At 38.5% G+C, this 24,562-nt stretch overlaps 1 protein-coding gene across 6 annotated transcripts in view; it reads right to left on the reverse strand.

Annotated features, from left to right (window-relative positions):
• Nucleotides 1-24,562, reverse strand: part of BRINP3 (BMP/retinoic acid inducible neural specific 3) — a 331,852-nt gene that overhangs the window by 105,118 nt on the left and 202,172 nt on the right. For all 6 annotated transcript variants that reach the window (XM_039486613.1, XM_039486610.1, XM_039486611.1 and 3 more), the window contains one exon: nucleotides 21,219-21,409. In XM_039486613.1, the coding sequence (XP_039342547.1) occupies nucleotides 21,219-21,409 (191 nt within the window). The remainder of the gene's footprint in view (nucleotides 1-21,218; nucleotides 21,410-24,562) is intronic.

Raw genomic sequence — 24,562 nt, forward strand, 5'->3', positions numbered from 1 at the left:
TACACACTGGTAAGGCTGCTTGATCTAGCTTAGCCACCAGCCTCTAATTCATCCCCACTTTAAAAAGGTAAGTGAATGAGCACCATAGCTACCCTTTGGAGAATTTCAGATAACAACGTAGTGGTTCTTGATATCTTTATTTCATGAACTAGACAAGAAGAACATATTTAATATAAACAAGGCTGCTCTTGGTATTAGGCTCAAGAGACAACACTAGCCAGGCAGAGTATGTGCTCAGCTGGAAAATCCTTCAAATCCTCTTAATTTGCCTACACCTGGAGCTCCACAGGCCTATCAAATTTTAAAGCCTATTTGTTAGACCTTACATGGATCTTTTGTAATGTGCATCTTACATTAATGTTTTAAGAGTATTCAAAGAATATAGGTTTCTATGTAAACATTTTTATTTTTAATCTCTCCTTGACTCTGTAACAAAAGTCAGACACTTTCTAAGACCCTGCATAAGTGCAGGGTAATTGCTTCTGCTTCATAATGACAAGTTCATTTTTTCTAACTCTAACCACTATAAAAGAGGGGTTGGCATGTTTCCCTGAGTATGGGGAAGTAGGAGTGGGACATAGGCAGTCCTACTAGGAAGAGACCAGTTTGAGGAGAGAAAGCCTAAGCCAAAGTACAGAGTTTGTTGTAGCCATCTGCTACTAATAAAAGCGAACCTCAGGAAGGATTTGGATTACCCTGTGTTCAGCAGGGGGGAACTCTACCTTCCACAAGCACATTTTGTCTCCATCTAAATTACTTGTGAAGCTAGAGCCTAGTAAATGTCATTGTGGTGAAGAACAGCGAGGAGTCCGGTGGCACCTTAAAGATTAACAGATTTATTTGGGCATAAGGTTTCGTGGGTAAAAAATGCACTTCTTCAGATGAACACATTGTGGTGAAGCGCAGTTGCAGAGGAAGACTACCTATTTCCTCTCAAACTGTGTTAGATTAAAAGCCCTAGCCATAATCATCCATTACATTACATACTGCATCCCAACACGTGGAACCCACTCCACCTACATATCTGCCTTGAGACATCTCTTAGCATTGGCAAATGATTTTCTTTCAGAAGCTTTTCATTTTAGAACCACTGATAGGTTAGATATAGGACAGTCTTTGGTCCAAGATTTTGTTCTGTTTATATTTCATAGGATTTTATTCTGGTTTTGTGTTTTAATTAACATTCCATATTGTTTCATCAGAGTTATGAATAAATGTCTAGTTCTCAAACTGCCCTTATACTGGTGGGACTTCACACATTGATTTTTTTGCCAGCATTATCTCCAGAATGCCCATATAATGTAATACTTTTCCTGACAAACCAGAATATGCTTACTCCCTTTACAATAACTTTTATATGGACTACCCTTTATTTCCATCAGAGAGGCTGGTGATGCTCAGTTCTAGTTTTGATGGAATCCAAGGGATGACTGTGACACGGAGGTCCCTTAGTGCCAACAAGCAAATGGTTTTAACAAGCAACTCCTGTCTCAGACTTGACAAACTCACTGCACCTAATACACCACTTTCATGGTATTTATCCGTGAATGGTTGCATGTGAGGTATCTACTGAAAGTTTGTAACTTATCAATACTCATAAGCATTGTAAGATGTGTGTACTGGCAATAATTATGGAATAATATAGTTATATTGAAAGCTACACCTTATGGTGCAAAAGGGGATCCTCTGTCTCAGAGATGGCCCAATCAAGTGGGAGAGAGTTGTCACCTGTCCCTTGTAAGCCAGTGATTTCATGCAAGGATCTATTGTCTACCGTTTCCCCATCCCAGAAGAGTCAATGGAAACCTATCAAAGATGACTGCAAACAATCAAAACCACTTAGAGGTAAAAAGGAACATTATAGCAGACAGGGAATTGCCTGAACTGTGACTAAAGACTAAAGATTGATTCATTATATCACAGGGTGGAGAAAGACACTTTTCATTCATTCACTGAGGAGACATCTTGTTAAGAATGGGTGTTTTATGAAAGGTTGGATCCTGGATCCTGGAAAGCCAGTCTCCTCTGCAATAGATTGAACTTTGGCTGGGAGGGAGGGAGGGGGCAGGTGGGAGAGAGAGACCTACTTTATAAGGTAGGAAAGGTAACTTCTATGATTAATACGTGTAGGCCCTAGTTAGCATTTTATGCTTTTGTTTTGTATTGTAACCATTTGTTTCTACCACACTTTCTTGTTTCTAGAGGAACCAATATTCTTTCTTAAATAAACCTTTTTTTGTTGTTGATTTAAGTGTTCACAAGTGCTGTGTATTATACAAGAACAGTGATTTAAGGTAAAACTGGTAAACTGGGGAGGAGAGGATCTGGGATTTCTGTGAGCAGCTTGTGTTGGGCTAACTTATAACAGGGACATGCTTCCAGGCGACTCAGAGACTGGGATGCACCTCTTAACCTACAAGTGAAGACAGGGCTGACACAGTCCTGAAGGGAGTGCTTGAGTGGCTGACAGATGGGTGATGTTTGGGACCTAACACCTAGCTATCCCAAGCAAGACTTCCTCTTGCTGGAGGCAGGGGATAACAAGGTGACTCACAGTCCTGGGTATCCAGAGAATTGTCACAATGAAAGAGAATTTAAAAAAAACCAAACAATTGATCAGATGTTACAAAATGGGGACAGTTACACTTACTCATCTTTACTGATCTAAAGCACCTTTCTTCCGAAGATTGCAAAGTGCATTGCACACATAAAGGAAATAAGCCAAGCAACTCCCATGTGAGATAAGTATATATTATTTTTCCCATTTTAATTATGAGAGAAAGAAAAGCACAGAGAAGTGCAAATGACTTGCCCAAGGTCATAGAATGAGCCAGGAATAGAGTCCAGAACTCTTCACTATATGCTTCCTACTGGATCACATTCCTTTCTTTTACTAAGTATTATTACAACATCCTGGAGGATAAAATATTCACAAGGGGTTAGGGGCATAAGACTAACTTCCAAAGTCAGAGCAAATAGCTCTAACAGCTCTCTGAGGAAGTAAAAAGGTATGATAGAGATTTCAGGGAATTGCTCTTTGCCTCTACAAAGCAACAAGAAATTTATCCTGATGTGGGAGGAGAAATGTAGTAAGACATAAAAAGACCTACAGAGAGCTCTTGAAAGCATTTAGTTTAAATATATGCTAAAGCTGGACTTTAGGCAGAAGGTTCTGAGAGAGGATTTGCATGTGGGTAAAAAATCTCCTACAAAGGATTTTAATACCATGAATGATCTTGAGCTCTTAAACTAAAGCATTGAATGTTGGACATTGATTTGCATTTATGAAGGACTTCTTACACTGAGGCAAACTTGAGAAGCTTTATTTTATCTCTTTACCACTTCTGTGTTTTTCTTTCCCTCAGAACTTGTCTTTTCTAACTTGAGTCTGCAGTAAAGTTAAAATTAGATTTTTATTAAAAATCACATTCTGTTATCTTGGGGGGAAATGTATGTTACTATAGAATCAGCATTATGAGGCAGGATTGAGTAACAGGAGAGAATGAGCTTAAGCAACACTTGATCACAATGGTCCCTCTCGCCTTGGAATCTATGAACAATAGTGATAAAGAAAACATTTAATGGAGATTAAATAAATTTGCTTGGTCATTTGAAAGGGGCCATGCTTCTCAGACAGTGGCTTGGGATACCTCTGGAATCCTCCTCATGCAGATTCGGCAGCAGGTCTATAGCACAGACAAGGAAGCAGCATAAAATACTGTAAACTCTGCTGGCAGTAAGCTGTGCTGCTTTGCTGTTACTTTGACCTATGTGTTTGATGGAGAAGAATTCAGCTGAGACTTGCCCACTTCACTTGTGGAGCTACAACTCTGCAGAGTGCCTGTGAAGAGCTTTGACAGCATTAGGGAGATATTTCATACTATGAAGGTAGCTATGGGTATGTGCTGGATGTTAAGCACATGCTTAGGTCCTTTGCTGAACTAGGATCATATTTCCCTAGTATTTGTCCTGACTCCTAACTAAATATATTTTGTTGTTTCTCCCAGTGTATATTGCATTTGCTTTATTAAGTGATCTATACATAGGAAAAAGTGTATTTTCATTATGTATTTTTGTCCTTGCTGCTTGTTTTTATTATATTAGAAAATCAAATCTTGTCTAAACTGTATTTCCTGGAAGACACCATAGCCAACTGAAGAACAAGTAGTATTATAACATCAACCGTAATGAGTGAAATTGAAAGAACAAGGATTATTTTAGACTCTTTAAATTTTTGTTGCTCTTTGTTAATATTTAATTAACTCCAATTATTGACAAACTATTGAGAAAAAGAAAATTCTTAGTGAAAGATTCAAGCCCCAACTCCTTAAATGTGAGGGATGGGAAAGCTCCTGCACCAGTTCTATATTCCTTTGTAAAGCCCTCCAGCAAAAACAGTGAAGACAACGCATTATTTCCTGATATAGCTAAAGTAAAAACACATTGAAAAACCAAAATATATAAGCCTCTTTTATAAATTACGAAGAAGTAAAAAAATTAAAAAGTCAGAAACCCAATATATTTTCCTTTTCAGGTAACTTTTAGAAAAGTTTTCCTAACTGGAAATTTCAAGATTAAATTTACCAAGTAAATCAATATAGGATTTTGCATGTTTTAAGAGCTTTAATGCCTCAACAATTATTACAAGGGTATTTAGTTTCTTTTGTAGATCCACAGGGTTTCAGTTGTATAGTGACTGAGGATGTAAATTACGATGCTTGAATTAATGAACTGTATTTATTTCTTACATTCGGTATACAGGGATCAATGTAGCGCTGAATGTTATATTTCAGCTGGAGAATTGGATTTAGAATAAATTCCACTTAAATAGGCCAAAATATGAAGGAGGAAAAACAAATTGAATGAGACTCTTCAAACCATTTTCTCCTTTATCTGCAACATTTGAGTCATCACTTATTGTTACATATTAAGAGCCCCATAAAAAATCAAGAGGGAAAACAAGGAATGTTTCTTGCAGTACTCTAGGTGCTGCTTGAAAAGATACAATTATGTGCCATTACAAATCTGCATACTAACTAGGCAGTCGTGTACCAATGTTCTCTATTGGTATTACCATTATTATTACAGTACTGGAGTATGATAGACTGACATAACTAAGCCACTGCAGCTGTGCCTTTATTTATTCAGGTAGAAAACAAGAAAGGAAATGGTAATTACCTACAAGAATATGAAGGGTGTTAGTGCCAACAAATGAGAAGTATTATTTAGGGTAGTCCAAAGGAATATACCTAAGAACAAAGGACTGAAATTAAGAAAATGGCAATTTAGGCTGAATGGAGAAGACTGATTTTAGTTCCATAAACGTCAATCTGGAGAAACTTCATTAATTTCATTGGGGTTGGCTCCTTGTGTAATTGAGATAAGAGTATTTCACAATACTAGGGGGGGAAATCATAACCCAAGGATCTGTGTCTGTGGAATATATTCCCAAGAAAAAACGGGAGATATTTAAAACTAGACTAGAAAATATACTGGACAATTAACACCATATAAAGTATAATACATAAGGATATAATAGATGAGTCAGTTGGCTTTTTCCATCTCTAACTTCTACCATTCTACATACAAATTGTCATTGTTAGTGTGTTGCATGCTACAGAAAGTATAAATCTTACCAAAATACTACATGTGGCCCTCAATGTGGAGATGGGAACGGCAATCAGAGTGAACTATTGTGGTCACTCAGGAATTTAGTTGTGTCATTCTTTTGTGCCATTATTTAATAAACAAAATAGGATGATTATAAGCTTAGTTATCATTATAACATCCAGGCCTATGAAGATAGTGTAGCTATTTTCTTCCATGCATGAAGGTACCATTCAGTACTGAGATACAGGAAAGCTATCCGTGAAAACACGTGACTACAAGAACCAGAAAGAGGAAAAGACCAACTAGTGAAGGAGAAACAGAGTTCAGGTACAGGTTTGCTGAGTTGGAAAAATGAAGAAGGGGCCCAGCTGATAGTAACAGAAGGTGGGAAGACAAGGAAGAAGAGAAGAGTGATTAGTGCTACAGGAAGAGGGGAAGAATAAATGGAGATAGCCAGTATTGGAGCCCTAGGAGAACAGAAGAAGACTTGCAGAAGATTGCAAGAGAGAACAAAAGACAAGAGACTTGCAGCAAGAAAGAATAGGAGGAAGGCTGGAGAATCACACCAACACCAGGAAAAGGCAGGTCTATATGTTTAATGCCTTACTACAAAGAACAGATCTGTCTCCATAGTTGATCCAGAGAATAGAAGGGTGTGCTGTCTGCCAGGAGATAAGATAAGGGATAGGGACCTGAGGCTGAAGAGGATCCCAGTGGAAGCAGGAAAGAATCCACTGATTGTCTTTCACATAGGGACAAATGATACTACTAGATCCTTGCTGGAATGCAACAAAGGAGACTATGCCAGGCTTAAAGAAATGGAGGCTCAGGTGATCTTCAGTGGATTCTATGTGTCCCTAGAGGAGGACAACAAAGGTGAGACAAGATTTTGATGATTAACAGATGGCTCAGGCAATGGTACTATAAGGAGGGCTTTGGGATGTTCAAACACTGGGAGGCATTCATGGGCAGAGGACTGTTCTCATGGGATGGACCTCACCTAAGTAGGGAGAAATAGTAGTCATGACTGGAGTATAGGGATTGAAGGCTATGTGCTGTCCAGGAAAGACACAAGGTGGTAAAGGTGGTGGAGTAACATTGCATATTAATGTTTTTAATGAAATGAAAACTACTGGGAATTGTGTGAATATGGGATACTTTAACCTCCCAGATATAAATTGGAGGACAAGTACTACTAATAATACTATGGCCCAGATGTCTTCTCAAATAATTGCTGAACTTACAAAAGGTGATGCCATTTTAGATTTGGTATTGGTGAGTAGTGAGGACCTCATAGAGGAGAAGTATAAAGGTTGTAGAGGACAAGTGATCATGAGCTAATTCAGCTTAAACTAAATGGAAAGATGGAAAGATCTGGGTCAGGTGTGGCACAGGAAGTATAAAGACCTGACCCCAGAGCTCACTGGGAGGGCAGCCGCTGCGAAGACCAGATGCCTCTGGCCTACCTCCTGATTGGGAAGCCCCAGTGACCTGCCGCGGACCCAAGCGCTGGCAGGGCCTGCCCCAGGCCAGCTACCCGGAGGAGTTGCCGAGCCTGCCCCAGGCCAGCTACCCGGAGGAGTTGCCGAGCCTGCCCCAGGCCAGCTACCCGGAGGAGTTGCTGAGCCTGCCTGCAACCAGTGATCCCGAGGAACCCATGGTGCTGGACCACCCTGAGGACACCACCCTGACCCAGGTACCTGAAGAGGGGGAATCTGGAAGTAGCCCAGGGGCAGCTGACCCTAGTCTGGCTGTGACGCTGCCAGAACCTATGTCAGTGTGTTGCAGCCATGATCCCCACTGACTAAGCTCTGCTGCTGCTAGAGCCCAGGGCTGGGATGCAAAGAAGTGAGAGGGCCTGAGTCCCCCCGCCGCCACCCAACTCACGGGTGGCAGTCCCCCCTCTCCCAGGCCTTCGGACCTAGGGCCTGGGCTCACTTTGTATATACTGTTATTGCTCAGTCCCTGCCTGAGGGCCTGAGCACCTGACTCACCCTTGTCCCGACCTGACCAAGGGCCTGGGCTTATGACTAACTGTGCTTATTTCTGCCCTAACAAAGGTTATGGAGGACTCTTGTGGCCAGACTAATTCCCTGCTAGGCCCCATCCTGAACTTAGTGGGATGGTGGGGGTCCCTGCCACCCCAGAGAGAGACAAGCACCAGCTAACCTCTCTACACATGGGAAATTATTAGTTAAATTGGAGAAGATGTGGATTAATATGAGAAGTTAAAGATGGATAAGGAACTGGTTAAAGAGGAGACTTCAATAGGTCATACTGAAATATGAACTATCAGGTTGGAGGAAGGTTACTAGTAGAGTTCCTTACGGATTGATCTTGGGACCAATCTTATTTAGCATTTTTATTTCTGATCTTGGCAGAAAAAGTGAGTGTGCTAATAAAATTTGCTGACACAAAGTTGGGAGGTATTGTCAATATGGAGGAGGAGCAAAATATCATACAAGAAGATCCAGCTGACCTTGAAAACTGGAGTAATAGAAATGGGATGAAATTTAATATTGCAAAGTGCAAGGTTATGCACTTAGGGACTAATAACAAGAATTTTAGCTATAAGCTGGGACCTGATCAATTGGAAGTGACAGATGAGGAGAAAGACCTGTCTTAATTGGTTGATCATAGAATGACTAAGCAACCAATGTGATGCAGCCATGAAAAAGGGTAATGCAATCCTACGATGCATCAGGTGAGGTATTTCCAGATAAGGAAGTATTAGTACTATTATATGAGGCACAGCTGAGACTTCATCTGGAATACTGTGTGCAATTCTGGTCTCTCATGTTCAAGAAAGACGAATTCAAATTGGAACAGGTGCAGGGATGGGCTGCTAAGATGATCAAAGGAATGGAGACTCAAAGAGTTTGGCTTGTTTAGCCTAATCAAATTAATGCTGAAGGGAAATATGACTGCGTTCTATAAATACATCAGAGGGATAAATACTAGGGAGAGTGAGGAGTTATTTAAGTTTAGTGCCAGTGCTGACACAGGAACAAACAGATATAAACTAACAGATACTCTGTAACTTGAAGTCTTTAAATCATGATTTGAGGACTTCAGTAACTCAGTCAGAGGTTAGGGATCTATATCAGGAGTGGGTGAGTGAGGCTCTGTGGCCTGTGATGTGCAGGTCACTGGGGCTTCCCAATCGGGAGGTAGGCCAGAGGCAGTCAGATTAGGTGATTATGATGTTCCCTTCTGGTCCTAAAGTCTATAAGTAGCAATGAAAGGCTTTAAAACGCTATCATTATTCTAAACCACTGAAAGTGTATAGCTGCTAACTCTGCATCCCTATTGCCCTAACCAAGATATTTTTCCCTAACCAGGGTCCATTGTCCTTGGTTTTTATGAATGTTATCCCTTATTTCTTAGAGTGAGTTCAGAGGTATGGGAACTGTTCTCTGAATGTTCTACTCCTTGCTGAGACATTTTCTGACCTGTTGACAGTCCGCAGCTGGAAACCAATTAGAAGAAGAGTAGAAGTGATAAAGAGCTCTGAAGTACATTTCTCAGCAGTGCCCCTGCCCATCCTTTTTGGAAATGTAAGCAGGAGAAAGAGAGAGAGTGAGCATACCACTTATTTCAATGAATACCTTAACATTGGCTGGTTGCTTCTTTATATTTATCTTGGTAAATATTATTCCCCTAAAAGACATGAATGTCAGTTATTGAGTTATATGCAGACATGTCATTCTGGAAATCCTCAATGCACAGATACTGCATAGATTCCAGGTTAACCCTGTTCCACACAGATATATTTGTAATATTTTATTAATGTCCAGTTGAATGATGCCTCTCACAGCAATAATCAAGCTCAGTGTCCCTTATTAATACATGCCAGGTACTCCATGAAGCCCAAGAGGGATTTTGCTAAGCCCTATAGCTATTGATTTTACATGGAAGGTATTCAAATTCTGTGGTGAAGGGCAGCACTATAAAAGCCTAAGATGTATATGTGCTTGACATTATTAATATTCATATATATGAGGTTGACTTTATGTGTGTCATACATTGTGCTATCTGGCCCATTATTTTGCTGTGACTGTTTTGGAATTAAATTTGTTTCCAATGATAAAACATTCAGTAACAATGTGCAGGAATATACTTGGTGACATAGCTATTCTGGGTTTATTACACGTATTGTGACTATTTTTTTTCTTTTTGGTGGGTGTTTCAGTGCAGTGGAAAATATCTTGCAATATATGCTTTCTTATTAAAAAAATGTAATTAAAAAAATAAATAAATAAAGCCCAGAATCAGTTATGCACTCCAGCTCTATGGCTCAAACAAGAGAACATGAGGAGTGTCATGCTGGGTGATATATAATCCTCCTCGAAAAATGCTGTATTTTCTGGGGGAAAAATTGACTGATATTAAAATGTTAGTTGCATTCAATATTTTTCACAACATTTCCCAGTTTATCAACATCATGAAAATAAAAATATTTTTGTTTTTCAAAAAACTGAAAACAGTTTTTCCTCTCCAAGGGCAAGATATCTTATACCACTTGCCAATAAGTTTAATTATCTTCTTAGCTAAAATTCCCTTACGACTGCTTCCAATGGATTTTATTATTAATTACTATTATTATTTATTTTGGTTTTGGCATTATACAGCTGTGTAGTGTTGCTAATTCAGTTATCATGCACCATTAGTTAAAGGGAACTTTTTAACATCTTCTGTGGGTGTAGGATTAGGTCTCTTCCATTCAACCTGGAGCTCCAATTTTGCTGGCAGCTGGGATGAAGTTATCCTTGTACTATGTACTCAGGGCCCAATCCTGCACTTGGCTACACTTATGTAAATCCTGAGCAGAGCAGCAGTTATCTAGAGTAGGGGAAACTGGGTGAAATCTATGGCCTGTGTCATCCAGAAGATTAGACGAGATGAGCTAATGATCCCCAATGGCCTCAAAGTCTATGACTCTTGCCCATTTGCTTTTTTCCTCCACTTTCTTCTTCTGGAAGAGGAGGAAAAATGAGAGAGAATAAGGGGGGAACCCCTCCCCCCCCGAATGTGAATGTGTAATCATGAGGAAAACAGACAGAGGATGGGGAGTTTTAAAGCTGAAGGATAAACCATCTGGGAGAGAGGAAACTTGGCACTTTCCACTTTGCAGAGTTTCCTGGAAATTGTTCCATTAGGTTAGGTGCAGGGCAGATGCTTATCCTCCAATCCCTGATAAAATGCCCCAAATCTTGAACAGGTCCATGTAGAAGCTTCTTACTACTTCTCTATTGCCTGGACCACTGGTCTTTGATAGCCTTTGAACATCACAGCTCCTCCAGGATCCATTCTTCCAGAGTTTCCCCATAAATCATTTGTCCTTACTTCTAAACTATTTCATGCTGTGTTACCAACTAGTTAGGGAATATGATAACCTCTTTAGGGGAGGTTTTGGAACAGAGAGAATCCAGAGAATTCAATTTGGTCTCCCCACCCACTCAAACTATATGGAGCCTGGTGGAGAGCTTCCATGATGGAGCTTGGCTACCTTCATTTAATATATATAACACCTACATACACAAACCATAGTACAGTCACAGTAAGGGCTTGATTCCTATCAATACAAATGAAGACATTCAGAGGCTCATAACATTAAAACTCTGTCATTAACCCATATGGACTAAAGTTTTCTCTGTGGGCCCCTCGACACAATTTCATTCTCGTTCTCGCTGTTTAATGCTGCTTTAGTTTGGTTCCAAATTGCAATGAGAGAAAAGAAAATGAGAAAAAATAGTCTGAACAATTTAAGGAAACGTTTGCTACTCTAGCTAGTATAAATTATTTGTAGATTTTTGACAACTGTGACAGTAATGGCTGTACGGGAGTTGTTAAGTTTCCTTGTGTACATGTGTATTTATATTTATGGCCTGGTTAGCATTTTTTTTCATACAGATTCTTTGCACTGTTCTTTGCTGACTATCTATGTAACAGACCATAGAAACTCTTTCATCTCTGTTATGGTTTATCACATACTTATGATAGTAGGAATTTCTTAGAATGGACAATATTTATCTAGCAACGTATAAAAATGCATATTCCAGACTCTATTCTATGCCTTAGTGTTGCTTCAAAACAATTTCATGCAGTACTACCAACTAGTTTGGGATGGTATATACCCCTGCATTTATTACTTGTTAGTACACATTGCTGAAAACATAATGATACAATACAGTCTAAATCAGAGTATACAAATACACTCCTTTTGCAAGTGTCATGTTGCAGCTGCTGTGATGTATTCTGTCAATTAAGTTGCTGAGCATGCATTCTAAGTGTATTTATTTAAAATGATATTCCTTTAACTTGCTTATGTACAGCTTTGTCTCTAGAATATAGAGGGCAGAGTCTCAATGAAGTTACATTGGTTTATACCAGAGAAGAACCTGGCCCCTAGGCCAACTTTTAAGTTAATAGCTTACAAAATCTCAGCTTTATCAGATCCCCTTTCCCCCAAATAGATCGGGGATGTTTTTAATTTACATTACTTCAGATTCCGGAATAAATGTCAAAAATAACTTTTATTCTTGTATATTCCTGCAGTTAAAATTGCTCCAAAATACATCAAAGACAATAGTTGGTATTTATTTAGGAACTTTTATCTAATGTGATTTGCACACCTTAGTGAACAAACCCTCACACACCCCTATTTTACAAATGAGAAAATTGGAGGACAAAAATGTTCATGTCAACATTTTCAATCTCCCATGCCTATAGTTAGCTCCTCAACTCTATATTTAGGCTAGGATTACCAAAGGAGCCTAAGGAAGTTAGGAAGTAAGTTAAATCCCAGCCCATGTCACTTTGGTCAAGATTTTTAAAAATAGGCGTCCAATGTTAAACTCCTAAATCCATATTTAAGCATCTTTTCAAAAATGCTAGGTATTCAATTGCTCTCACTGAGGTCAATGAAAATTATTGAGCACTTAGCACTTTTGAAAAAAAATTACCACTTATTTAGGTGCCTAAATATGGATTTAAGAGAATAAATTTAGGCTTCTATTTTGGAAATATTGCCTAAGATTTTCAAAGGAGCCTACTGGACTTAGGTACTGAATCTCATTGAAATTCAATTGGAGTTGGGTGCATAAGGGTAAATTTTCTAAATTGCCTACATGATTTAGGAACAGAAGTCTTACTGGCTTTTCTCTTAGGAGCCTTTGAAACTCTCACCTTAACTTTCTGAGGTTCCTTTGAAAATCGCAGCTTTTGGCATCAAATAAAAAAGTGGCCTAATTTTCAGAGGTGCTGAGCAATCCATAACTGCCACTGACTTCAATGGCACCCAAGTTTGAAAATGCTGGTTTAAATCTTAAGAAATTTTCCCATACTCACACAGAGAGTCATATGAAAAGCTATGACTAGAATCAAGAACTCCTGACTCCCATTCCCCTGCTCTGTATAACAGACAATATAAATTGGCATATTTGTTGTTTACTGGTGTCAGACATACCTGATATGATCATTTCCTTGCCAATTCAATGTTTTCATGTGTGACATTAAATCTTAAAGTGCCCCTTAGGCTCCACCTTTATAGTGTATGCCAAGTTTTGGCTTATTACAAATGTTTAAATCTGAGCTATGAATCCCTAAAAAAATCAGTTTGCAAATAAACCATGACGTATGAAAGTGCTGGTGTGTGCAAGAAATATTGATTATCAAAAGGTCCAGAGAGCTGAAACCCATGAGCTCCCAAAAGGTCAGATGTTCATACCAAATTATGCATACTCTCCACGTTTGTAAGGCTGCCAGGTTAGCCTGGAAATCTTACAAAAGCGATCATTTTCATTGTATTTCAACAGTTCTGCTTCTGGTCCCATCACAGAAACACCAGTATACCAAAATAAGCAATAATAAATAGAGGGAAATAAACTAACCAAACCTAAAAAGAAAAAGTTTGGGTTGGGTTCAATTTATGTTTTGGCCAAAAGTTTGGGTAATTTTTTCTTTTACCCAATTCTAATTAGTGTTCTCTTTAACCCCACAAATAGCCCACATTTATATTTCAATGGAGCCTCAGGATATTTGTCACTATAAGGGCATCATTTTTCTAGATATGTTCTAAAATATCCAGATATTGCCATTGTGCTCAAATTTCTAATAGCAGCAAAATTACTGTTTTAGAGCTCTGAAAACAAATTGCACAATGAAATTGGTATTGAAATTTAAGGGCCAGGTTCTTGAGGTTGGTTCTAACTCTTTTGTTCCACTCAGATGGCATAAAGAAGCTGGAATAGCCAACTGAAAATTCCACTGATTCGAGGGAACTCCCTGCTGATGAATCCTTTCTTCTTCCAATTCTTCTCCCTTTGCACCACCCACTACTGCATTATGGCAATCCCTTACTAAGGTAGCATTCACCAGGGACCCTAAGCTAGGGGAAAACTGTATCTCTGCATCCAACAAAAATCAGCTCCCTGACACCCTCTCTCCTGAGCCAAGATGACATCTGCTTCTAGGTATTACCAAAATATATTCCTCTTATTAAACAAGCAATGATGTAACATTTTAACAGCCTGACATAACTGTGTTTGTCCTCTTGTTCTACAAACAAAGAGCATCAATGATATTTCATACACCATGTTATGAATATGGTTCTTATCTGTTCAACACAGTGGTTCTTGGACCTCAATATCTGACTAGCAAATCTGAATGGATTTGTGTGGTCCAGCCTAACATTTTTATGTTCTTCTCAGTGTGGAACTTAAGTGAAGTCCATCTGCAATACTGAGCACTGGGACATCACTGGTCTGAATTCACTCACAGCTTTGTGAGAGGTACAATTATGGCTTCTGGTGAAGTGGACACTGAGGCTTATTTGAACAACAGCCTTTGAGCTGTTTCTTGCAATCCCATTAAGCTGTTAAGATGGTAGATAAAGCCTGAATATTTTAAGCACCACTCTCCCTCACCCCCCAATGCAATTGAAAGAGTTTCCTAATTAGATAATAGGAGTATGATGTACCACCTCAGTGTAGTACATCAGGTCATGCCGCCAGCAGCCAATGGTGTTGGAGGCAGGGGGAGCGATTTGTGCCCTTCTTGCCTGGGTGGGCCATCCAGAAATTAGGATGGAAAAGTAGGCTGTAAGAAAGTGAAGAGTCACTATGTAGTCCAAGATTATGTCTACACCGGGGCTGAAAAAGTCTGTTCTTGGGCAGCTAGTCCCTCCCACTGATCATGCCGCCATGGCTACACTTCTATTTTTAGCATTCTACCTCAGTCACAGCAGGCGCAGGTTTGTCTGGAAGTTACACTTCCAACTTCAGTGTAGACATAGCCATGCAGATGCTTAGAAGAGGGCCTATAAAGTAAGAGGCAGAGAGGGCTCCAAAGTCAAGTGTCATAGGACTGGACTGAATACGAGACTAGGGGACTTCTCTGTTACTCTCTTTTGCTTACAGTAGCTTTCTTTGATTTCCAGTTATATGGTGAGATCTTCAGCAGGTGTAAATTAGTGTAGCTCCATTGAAGTCAATAGAAAAATATGAATTTACATTAACTGGAGGTCTGGCTCATAAAATCTATCCCTTGTGAAAAAGTATTTACTGACTATAGCTATATTTTGTTTCTGTGGAGTTGGTCCCCCAGTTTCATAGTGAGAGAGCAAGACAATCCCTGTTCCACCAAGCAGTTAGGAGAGGACAGGAGATAGCCCTACCCTCACAGTTGCCAGAAGAGAGGGAAGGAGAGTCAACAGCCCACCCAGCATTCAATGAGAAGCTAACCCAGAAGCTAGTATAACATCCATAGCAAAAAGCTTTTAAAATGAGCAGACAAGTGCAGTAATATTGGATCTGTAATACTTCAAACATGACACGATGTACATTTATGTAAATGTACATGCAAATTAGATACAGCTCTCAGGCTTCTGGCAAGTTGCCACTGAAGCCCTTGAGGCTGCAAACTGTTGATTTTGAACATTAATCTAACCACTTACACTAAAATGCATGTATTAAAATACTATTGAAATAATGTATGTTTTGGAATATTTTAAAATAAGGTAAATATTGATAAAAGTTTTGTGTAACACTCTTAAATACTTGGTTTCCAGTTGGCAAATAGTATCAAGAATGCTATGGCTTGATATCTTTACTTGGAGAGTATCACATTGACAATATACTGTTGAGTTTTAATAGCAAGGCCTCCATCAGTTCTGCACATATTGTATTCGAGATTAATTATATCACAATTAACAAACCTGATTACATTCATCAGATATACTGGCACCAGTCCCTTCCTTGCACTGTACATTTGCATTCTTGAGAAAACAATTGTTCTGCTTAAGATAACAGTATTTTACCCCAGCTGATTAAAAATAAAGATTTAAAAGATAACTTCTCCCCACCTTTCATGACATATGTTAGATGTGGGATAGAATAGCTGATAAATTAGCAGCCTAATGCATCAGAAATGCAGTCCTCCTCCTCCAGTCATCAGGGATGGACAGAAAATGTGATTTATCACTATAATTTTTTTGTTGGGAATGTGAAAGTTGATATACAAACTCATCAAGTGTTAATTGTTCTGAGTGCAATGGATATCACCTTCACAATGTTATCTGAAAGGACAAAGGGTACTTAATTAATATTTTCTGTTTCCTGCAAATAAGATGAAATTCTTTTCCCTTGGAAGCTTAGAGAGCAATGTCCCATCTGTGAACTGGAAGCAGCTTAGGAATTCTGCAGGAGGGACACCCACTCTTGAACAGATTATGAGATAAGTAAGGGTAAGATGCTCCCTGTGGAACCCCTAAAGTGGATCAGAGCTAGGCTAATTCCTGCACACCTTACAAAGTCAGTAGTAGCTTTTTATTACTTCTTAACCCCTTAAACAAGACTGAGGCAAGGATTTATAGGAGCCATTCTGTCAGCTCATTATCATTGCTGTTGTTATAGTTGTCATCTAATATTCTGTAGCATTTACTAATGCATCTAGGAGTGAACAATGCCTGGTGGTTCAAATGTTTTGTAGTGCATGATTTTTCAAAGTACAAACACTAGTTTTTGTAGGTGATTCAGCAGGAATGGGATTTATAGAGTGATCTGAATAAGGTGAATGTGAAGGCCTAATAAACAGATTTTGAAAAGGCATTCTTAGCATAAGGGGAATCAGTGACAGGTCAGATATGTAGACCTGGCCTTTATGATGTTGAGCCTAAATAGAAGAACAAAATATTTGATCTTGATGCATGGTGCATTAAAAAACCAGTGAAATGACTCAGTGTGGATTGTGTGGTCAAAGTGATGGCAAAAAGCTGATTTGGTGGCAGTATTGAACCTAAATGCACTTGCATTAGCTATGTGGTCTTTATTAACTTCACTTTTTGTAAGAGAATGAAGATGTATGTCAATTCTACTTTGTATGCACAGGAAATTTTCAAAGGCTCATAACTCACACACAATTTTCACCTGTGTATACAAGGATCCTTTTCTTCAGTAAGGTTTATTGCTATGCTAAGTTGCCGCTTTCTATCCCTCAGCCAGTTTGGTAGTAGAGCTATTCAAAACAAGTTTGCCATTAGAGATGTTTGGAAAGTTTTTGTCAAGAGATCACAAGGGTCATCTAGTCTAACCCCCTGCCAAGATGCAGAAGTTGTTGTGTCTAAACCAGGGGTCGGCATCCTTTCAGAAGTGCTGTACCGAGTCTTCATTTATTCACTTTAATTTAAGGTTTCACGTGCCAGCAATACATTTTAATGTTTTTAGAAGGCCTCTTTCTTGAAGTCTATAATATATAACTAAACTATTGTTGTATGTAAAGTAAATAAGGTTTTTAAAATGTTTAAGAAGGTTCATTTAAAATTAAATTAAAATTCAGAGCCCCGCCAGACTGGTGGCCAGGACCAGGGCAGTAAGAGTGCCACTGAAAATCAGCTCGTGTGCCGCCTTTGACATGCATGCCATAGGTTGCCTATTCCTAGTCTAAACCATCCAAGACAGATGGCTATCCAGCCTCCTTTTGAAAATCTCTAATGAAAAAGCTTCCGCTACCTGTCGAGGCAGTCTGTTCCATTGTCCTACTGTTGTTATAGCTAGGAAGTTTTTCCTGGGATTTAATCTGAATCTGATATGCTGTAATTTGAACCCATTGCCTCTTGTCCTTTCTTGCCACACAGGGCAGGACATCTCAATCTTTTTTACGGCAGCCTTTCAAGTATTTGAAGACTATCATGTCCTCCCCTTAAATTCTTCTTTTCCAAACTAAACATACCCAGTTCCTTCAGCCTTTGCTCATATGGCTTACATTCTATCCCTTTGATCAACTGAATTTTGACTCACTGATTTTTTTTTCAAAATTCTATCAATTTTGATGAAAATTTGTTTAGGAAAAATTGGCTAAACATTTAAAAAGTGTCCTGGAACAAAAAGTTATGATTTTTTTTTCCCATTTCAGATGACTTCCTTTCAAAATTGACTTTAATTTATATTTTTTAAAAAAGGAGAAGGGGTCAAAATCAAAACTAAACATTTCAAACAGCCCAAATGAGTGTAATTATTGCTGAAGCTCCTGCTATTATTTATTTATATATACACTACAGAACATGCATTACATGGCCTGTAAAAAATAACATATGTTCCTGTAACTCCTGAAAAATTTGAAGTTTACTAAACTCCAGATGTTATCCTTTGTGGCAAGAAAAGTTCTTGTATTTGAGTCCTAATCAACATTAGTCTTTAATGTTATAATAATATGTAATTCAAGTTTACATAAACTTCAGAAATTTAGATTTAAGGCTTAAAGTCACTGTGCTGCCAACTCTTTCCATTTTATTATAAATATTTTGAGGGTTTTTTTAAGTCCCAGCACATGGAATCATTTGTTTATGTAAGCATCTGAGGGGCTGTGTCTGTAATATTATATATACACATCAGTTTCTAGCCCTGATGATTACAGAGAAAAGCTTGAAAGCATGATCCCTATATACTCAAAAACCAGAAGGCAAAACCAAACATGGACAATGTGTTTGTTTTTTTTAAATCATGTTTTTTTAAGGTAACCTTTTGATTTCTAGAAACTTGGCCCTTGTTTTTGTTTTTTTAATTATTGTAGCTGGAAATTCTTAAGTCTTCTGCAATTCTTTAATATTGTTGAAGTTTTGGAACAGTAGATGGCTTTTCTTGCCGTGGACTGCAGTAAAAGTGCATGAATTACAGTATTTAACTTGCATCCAGAGTTCTGATTTTATTTTTAATATCCACTAGTACCTTAACATTATTTTAATGTACATTTTCCCTGAATTTATTTTTATCGTTTCAATAAATTGGTTTAAAGAAATGGGGAAAATATCACATATAATATTCATTTTAAAATCTTTATACATTTAACAGACAAATCATGAAGCTGAAAATTGTGAAACTATGGCTAAGATTTTCAAAGCCATCTCAGATATTGGATGCTCAATTTCCATTAAATCTAAGTCTTGAGTTTCCAACTTGTCAGTAATCCATTTATTTATTTGTGTGTTTATTTTAATTATTTGATCCATTTCCAACACATCACATAAAATAAGGATTTTAGACACTTTTTAAAAAAATATGGGGTGAATTTTTCACCCCGTCTCTGTCACCTAATCATCAAATAAATGTGCCAGAATGTCATCAAGGAGCTCTAAATGCTCTGTGTCTAGCGGGGAAGGATTTTGCTGGCACAGGCCCTGTGTAAGACAGTTATAAGGCTGCCTTCAGAGGACCCACTTACTATCACTGACCTAGGGAGTGGAGATTCCGAGCAACACTGTGGCCCATAGCACAGACCAGGGAAGAAAGTCTAAATTATCCAGCATCTGGAACACATCAGGATTGGGAGTACACAAAGATGTCTTAAAGCAAACAAACCCACAGCTCCTCCTCAACTGTGAATTCTGTAGAATTTCACCCATGCTATTTTAGGCCCTGATCCTGTATGATCTGCCACAGGCGCAGGGATCTGCCTGAGAGGTGGGTTTTGTAGGATTTGGACCCTATTCTAACTGCAACATCAATGCAATTTGTATAAATAAAATGGCTGAGATATAAGATCACAACCTGGGTGTGACAACAGTCAACTCTATTTGATACCCCTCCACTTTAAAAGAGCCAAATGCAGTATTTTGAAAATTTGTGAAAAACAAACATTTTTCCTTCCCGTCAGTGCTCTTTCATTCCAAATTTCAGTTAGCATTAAGTTTTTCTAGTGAATAAAATTCTCTGAAAATGGAAATCTGTTATGCAAATGCTAACAGACCCTCAATCAGAGTGATAGTATAGCATAAATAATTTCATACACTGGTATTGTCACATATGACGTGTACCATTTTCTAGAGGCCTGCTGCAGTTGATTACCTAAATTGGACATGTGTGATCTTGAATATCTTCTTTGTAATTTGTAGATGTGTTGATGGACTATAGTTTCCATTTGTATGCATCTCATGAATGGTGATGGGGTAGGGGGAGAACGAGGTGATTTTGTGCTGTTTGCTAAAAAACTTTGTTATATAGTTAGCACTCATTACCCAAGTTGTCATCTGCCAATGTTTAAATATCTGCTGATTTCTTCTGTGGGTCTTTTCAATATAAAGAAAAGGCCTCCTTTCTAAACCTCAGAGAGAAGTCTATTTTAAAATTTACTTCAAATCTGCATATTACATAACAAGACAAAAATAATAAGACACTTTGTACTATGTACTGTAAATAATCAACTAATATAGTTGAAAATCAGAAATTGTTAACTAAAGGCTAATTCAAAGCCCCCTCAATTCAAGGGAAAAATTCCTGTTGACTTCAATAGATTCTGAAGTAAAAGCTTTATAATGAAGGCACTTCCTATTAAAAGTACAGTTCAATTTGCTTCTCTATGTCTGATATGAAATCCTGTCCTGAAAGAAGATATTTCTACTAAGTCAACTCACGCTAACATTTTCCATTAAATATATGTATTATTTCTACACTTGTTTTAAAAGCACAGCTGGATAGCTGTACAAATGCATAGATATTGCTTCATACAATACATACACAGATACCTAAACTACTTGGGGATGCAGAATCACTGGGGAAATCCTAAGGCAGTTGAGTAAGCAGACTTGGCACGTGCTTTGTGCTGGAATACTAGTGCGAAGCCTGTGTAATGGAGAACAGGATGTGGCCTACAATATTTTAGACTAATTAAGCTGGGTCTAAAATTCTGTAGAATGAGAACATGAAAGGAATATATTTTTCAAAAATAGGTGTCTACGATCAAATGTATGGATGATGATGATGATAATAGATAAATACATAATCACTGGGAAATTGCAAATTGTGTGTGAGAGTATTTTTACACACAACTGCATGGACAGCATTTGCAAGTTACTTAGGCACATGTTTTTTTTTTTAAAGTCTGAAAGTTTTACTTCATATTGTTTTCCTATCTATCTGTGTAACTGAAATTATAGACCTTGCATCAAACAAATTGTATATAATACTTAATTTAAAGTGCAGGACATGGAAATTAACTAAGATTTATTTCCTAACAAGTTTGTTTTATCAATGAAATCCCAGGCATGTCTGGTAAGGGGAGGATCTATTTAATCTGTGAAAATGTTTGCAGCGAGACTCCAGAACAACTTCTCATACCTTGATGGCAGTGGAGGCAATCTGAATATGGTGAAGTCTACGGAGAGTACTGTCCCTGTCAATGAAATAAGAGGCTGCCAGTTGGTGCAGAGTCTCCAGAGTCACAGAAGAACTGTTGGTGCTGGGATCACTTCCTTCTGATCGCTTACTCAGCTTCCGCTTGTCCACAAAAATTGTGAGTGACTCCTCTCCTGTATAAACAATATATTAAAACAATCAATTACATCTTCCATATCTCTTATTTTGCCTGAAATATGTTGCAAGGCCAATGGTGTTAAAATTTAGTGTGTAAAGTTAGGCTCCTAAGAAGGAGCGTTTTAAAAGCATAAAATATAACATTAGGGATCTATTATCGACCACCTGACCAGGACAGTAATAGTGATGATGAAATGCTAAGGGAAATTAGAGAGGCTATCAAAATTAAGAACCCAATAATAGTGGGGGATTTCAATTATCCCCATATTGACTGGGAACATTTCACTTCAGGACGAAATGCAGAGATAAAATTTCTCGATACTTTAAATGACTGCTTCATGGAGCAGCTGGTACGGGAACCCACAAGGGGAGAGGCAACTCTAGATTTAATCCTGAGTGGAGCGCAGGAGTGGTCCAAGAGGTAACTATAGCAGGACCGCTTGGAAATAGTGACCATAATACAATAGCATTCAACATCCCTGTGGTGGGAAGAACACCTCAACAGCCCAACACTGTGGCATTTAATTTCAAAAGGGGGAACTATACAAAAATGAGGGGGTTAGTTAGACAAAAGTTAAAAGGTGCAGGGACTAAAGTGAAATCCCTGCAAGTTGCATGGGCCCTTTTTAAAGACACCATAATAGAGGCCCAACTTCAATGTATACCCCAAATTAAGAAAAACAGTAAAAAGTAAAAAAGAGCCACCGTGGCTTAACAACCATGTAAAAGAAGAAGTAAGAGATAAAAAGACTTCCTTTAAAAAGTGGAAGTCAAATCCTAGTGAGGCAAATAGAAAGGAGCACAAACACTGCCAACTTAAGTGCAAGAGTGAAATAAGAAAAGCCAAAGAGGAGTTTGAAGAATGGCTAGCCAAAATCTCCAAAGGTAATAACAAAATGTTTTTTAAGTACATCAGAAGCAGGAAGCCTGCTAAACAACCAGTGGGGACCCTTGAAGATCGAAATACAAAAGGAGCACTTAAAGACGATAAAGTCATTGCGGAGAAACTAAATGGATTCTTTGCTTCAGTCTTCACGGCTGAGGATGCTAGGGAGATTCCCAAACCTGAGCTGGCTTTTGTAGATGACAAATCTGAGGAACTGTCACAGATTGAAGTGTCACTAGAGGAGGTTTTGGAATTAATTGATAAACTCAACATTAACAAGTCACCGGGACCAGATGGCATTCACCCAAGAGTTCTGAAAGAACTCAAATGTGAAGTTGCGGAACTATTAACTAAGGTTTGTAACCTGTCCTTTAAATCGGCTTCGGTACCCAATGACTGGAAGTTAGCTAATGTAACGCCAATATTTAAAAAGGGCTCTAGAGGTGATCCCGGCAATTACAGACCAGTAAGTCTAATGTTGGTACCAGGCAAATTAGTCGAAACAATAGTTAAAAATAAAATTGTCAGACACATAGAAAAACATAAACTGTTGAGCAGTAGTCAACATGGTTTCTGTAAAGGGAAATTGTGTCTTACTAATCTATTAGAATTCTTTGAAGGGGTCAACAAACATGTGGACAAGGGGGATCCGGTGGACATAGTGTACTTAGATTTCCAGAAAGCCTTTGACAAGGTCCCTCACCAAAGGCTCTTACGTAAATTAAGCTGTCATGGGATAAAAGGAAAAGTCCTTTCATGGATTGAAAACTGGTTAAAGGACAGGGAACAAAGGATAGGAATTAATGGTAAATTCTCAAAATGGAGAGGGGTAACTAGTGGTGTTCCCCAAGGGTCAGTCCTAGGACCAATCCTATTCAATTTATTCATAAATGATCTGGAGAAAGGGGTAAACAGTGAGGTGGCAAAGTTTGCAGATGATACTAAACTACTCAAGATAGTTAAGACCAAAGCAGATTGTGAAGAACTTCAAAAAGATCTCACAAAACTAAGTGATTAGGCAACAAAATGGCAAATGAAATTTAATGTGGATAAATGTAAAGTAATGCACATTGGAAAAAATAACCCCAACTATACATACAATATGATGGGGGCTAATTTAGCTACAACGAGTCAGGAAAAAGATCTTGGAGTCATCGTGGATAGTTCTCTGAAAATGTCCACGCAGTGTGCAGAGGCGGTCAAAAAAGCAAACAGGATGTTAGGAATCATTAAAAAGGGGATAGAGAATAAGACTGAGAATATATTATTACCTTTATATAAATCCGTTACCCCCACATCTCGAATATTGTGTACAGATGTGGTCTCCTCACCTCAAAAAAGATATTCTAGCACTAGAAAAGGTTCAGAAAAGGGCAACTAAAATGATTAGGGGTTTGGAGAGGGTCCCATACGAGGAAAGATTAAAGAGGCTAGGTCTCTTCAGCTTGGAAAAGAGAAGACTAAGGGGGGGGTGATATGATAGAGGTATATAAAATCATGAGTGATGTTGAGAAAGTGGATAAGGAAAAGTTATTTACTTATTCCCATAATACAAGAACTAGGGGTCAGCAAATGAAATTAATAGGCAGCAGGTTTAAAACAAATAAAAGGAAGTTCTTCTTCACGCAGCGCACAGTCAACTTGCGGAACTGCTTACCTGAGGAGGTTGTGAAGGCTTGGTACTATAACAATGTTTAAAAGGGAGCTGGATAAATTCATGGTGGCTGAGTCCATAAATGGCTATTAGCTAGGATGGGTAAGAATGGTGTCCCTAACCTCTGTTCGTCAGAGATGGATGGCAGGAGAGAGATCACTTGATCGTTGCCTGTTAGGTTCACTCCCTCTGGGGCACCTGGCATTGGCCACTGTCGGTAGACAGATACTGGGCTAGATGGACCTTTGGTCTGACCCGGTACGGCCGTTCTTATGTTCTTATAAGTGGCAGGCACCAAATTCCCATGGAAGATAAGGGCCTAACTACTATTTGTGCCTTGAAAACGCTCGTGGGAGGTCAGGGCCTAACTGTTGTTTATGTCTTTGACATTCTCCGTCTTAAGTCCCTATTTAGGCATCCAAGAAAGAAGCCTAATTTCCAAAAATGGTGAGTACCAAGCATTTTCAAATGAAGTCAACAGGACTCTTTGGGTGTCCAGTGCTTTTGACAATCAGGCCACTTGTCTAGTTGCATCAGTTAACCAGGTTTGAAAATTTAGGCCTAAAAATGTAATGCCATTCTTCTGGCACTTATTAGAAACCAGTTAGA

The sequence above is a fragment of the Mauremys reevesii genome, linkage group 8 (assembly GCF_016161935.1).
Source record: "Mauremys reevesii isolate NIE-2019 linkage group 8, ASM1616193v1, whole genome shotgun sequence".
Taxonomy (NCBI): domain Eukaryota; kingdom Metazoa; phylum Chordata; order Testudines; family Geoemydidae; genus Mauremys; species Mauremys reevesii.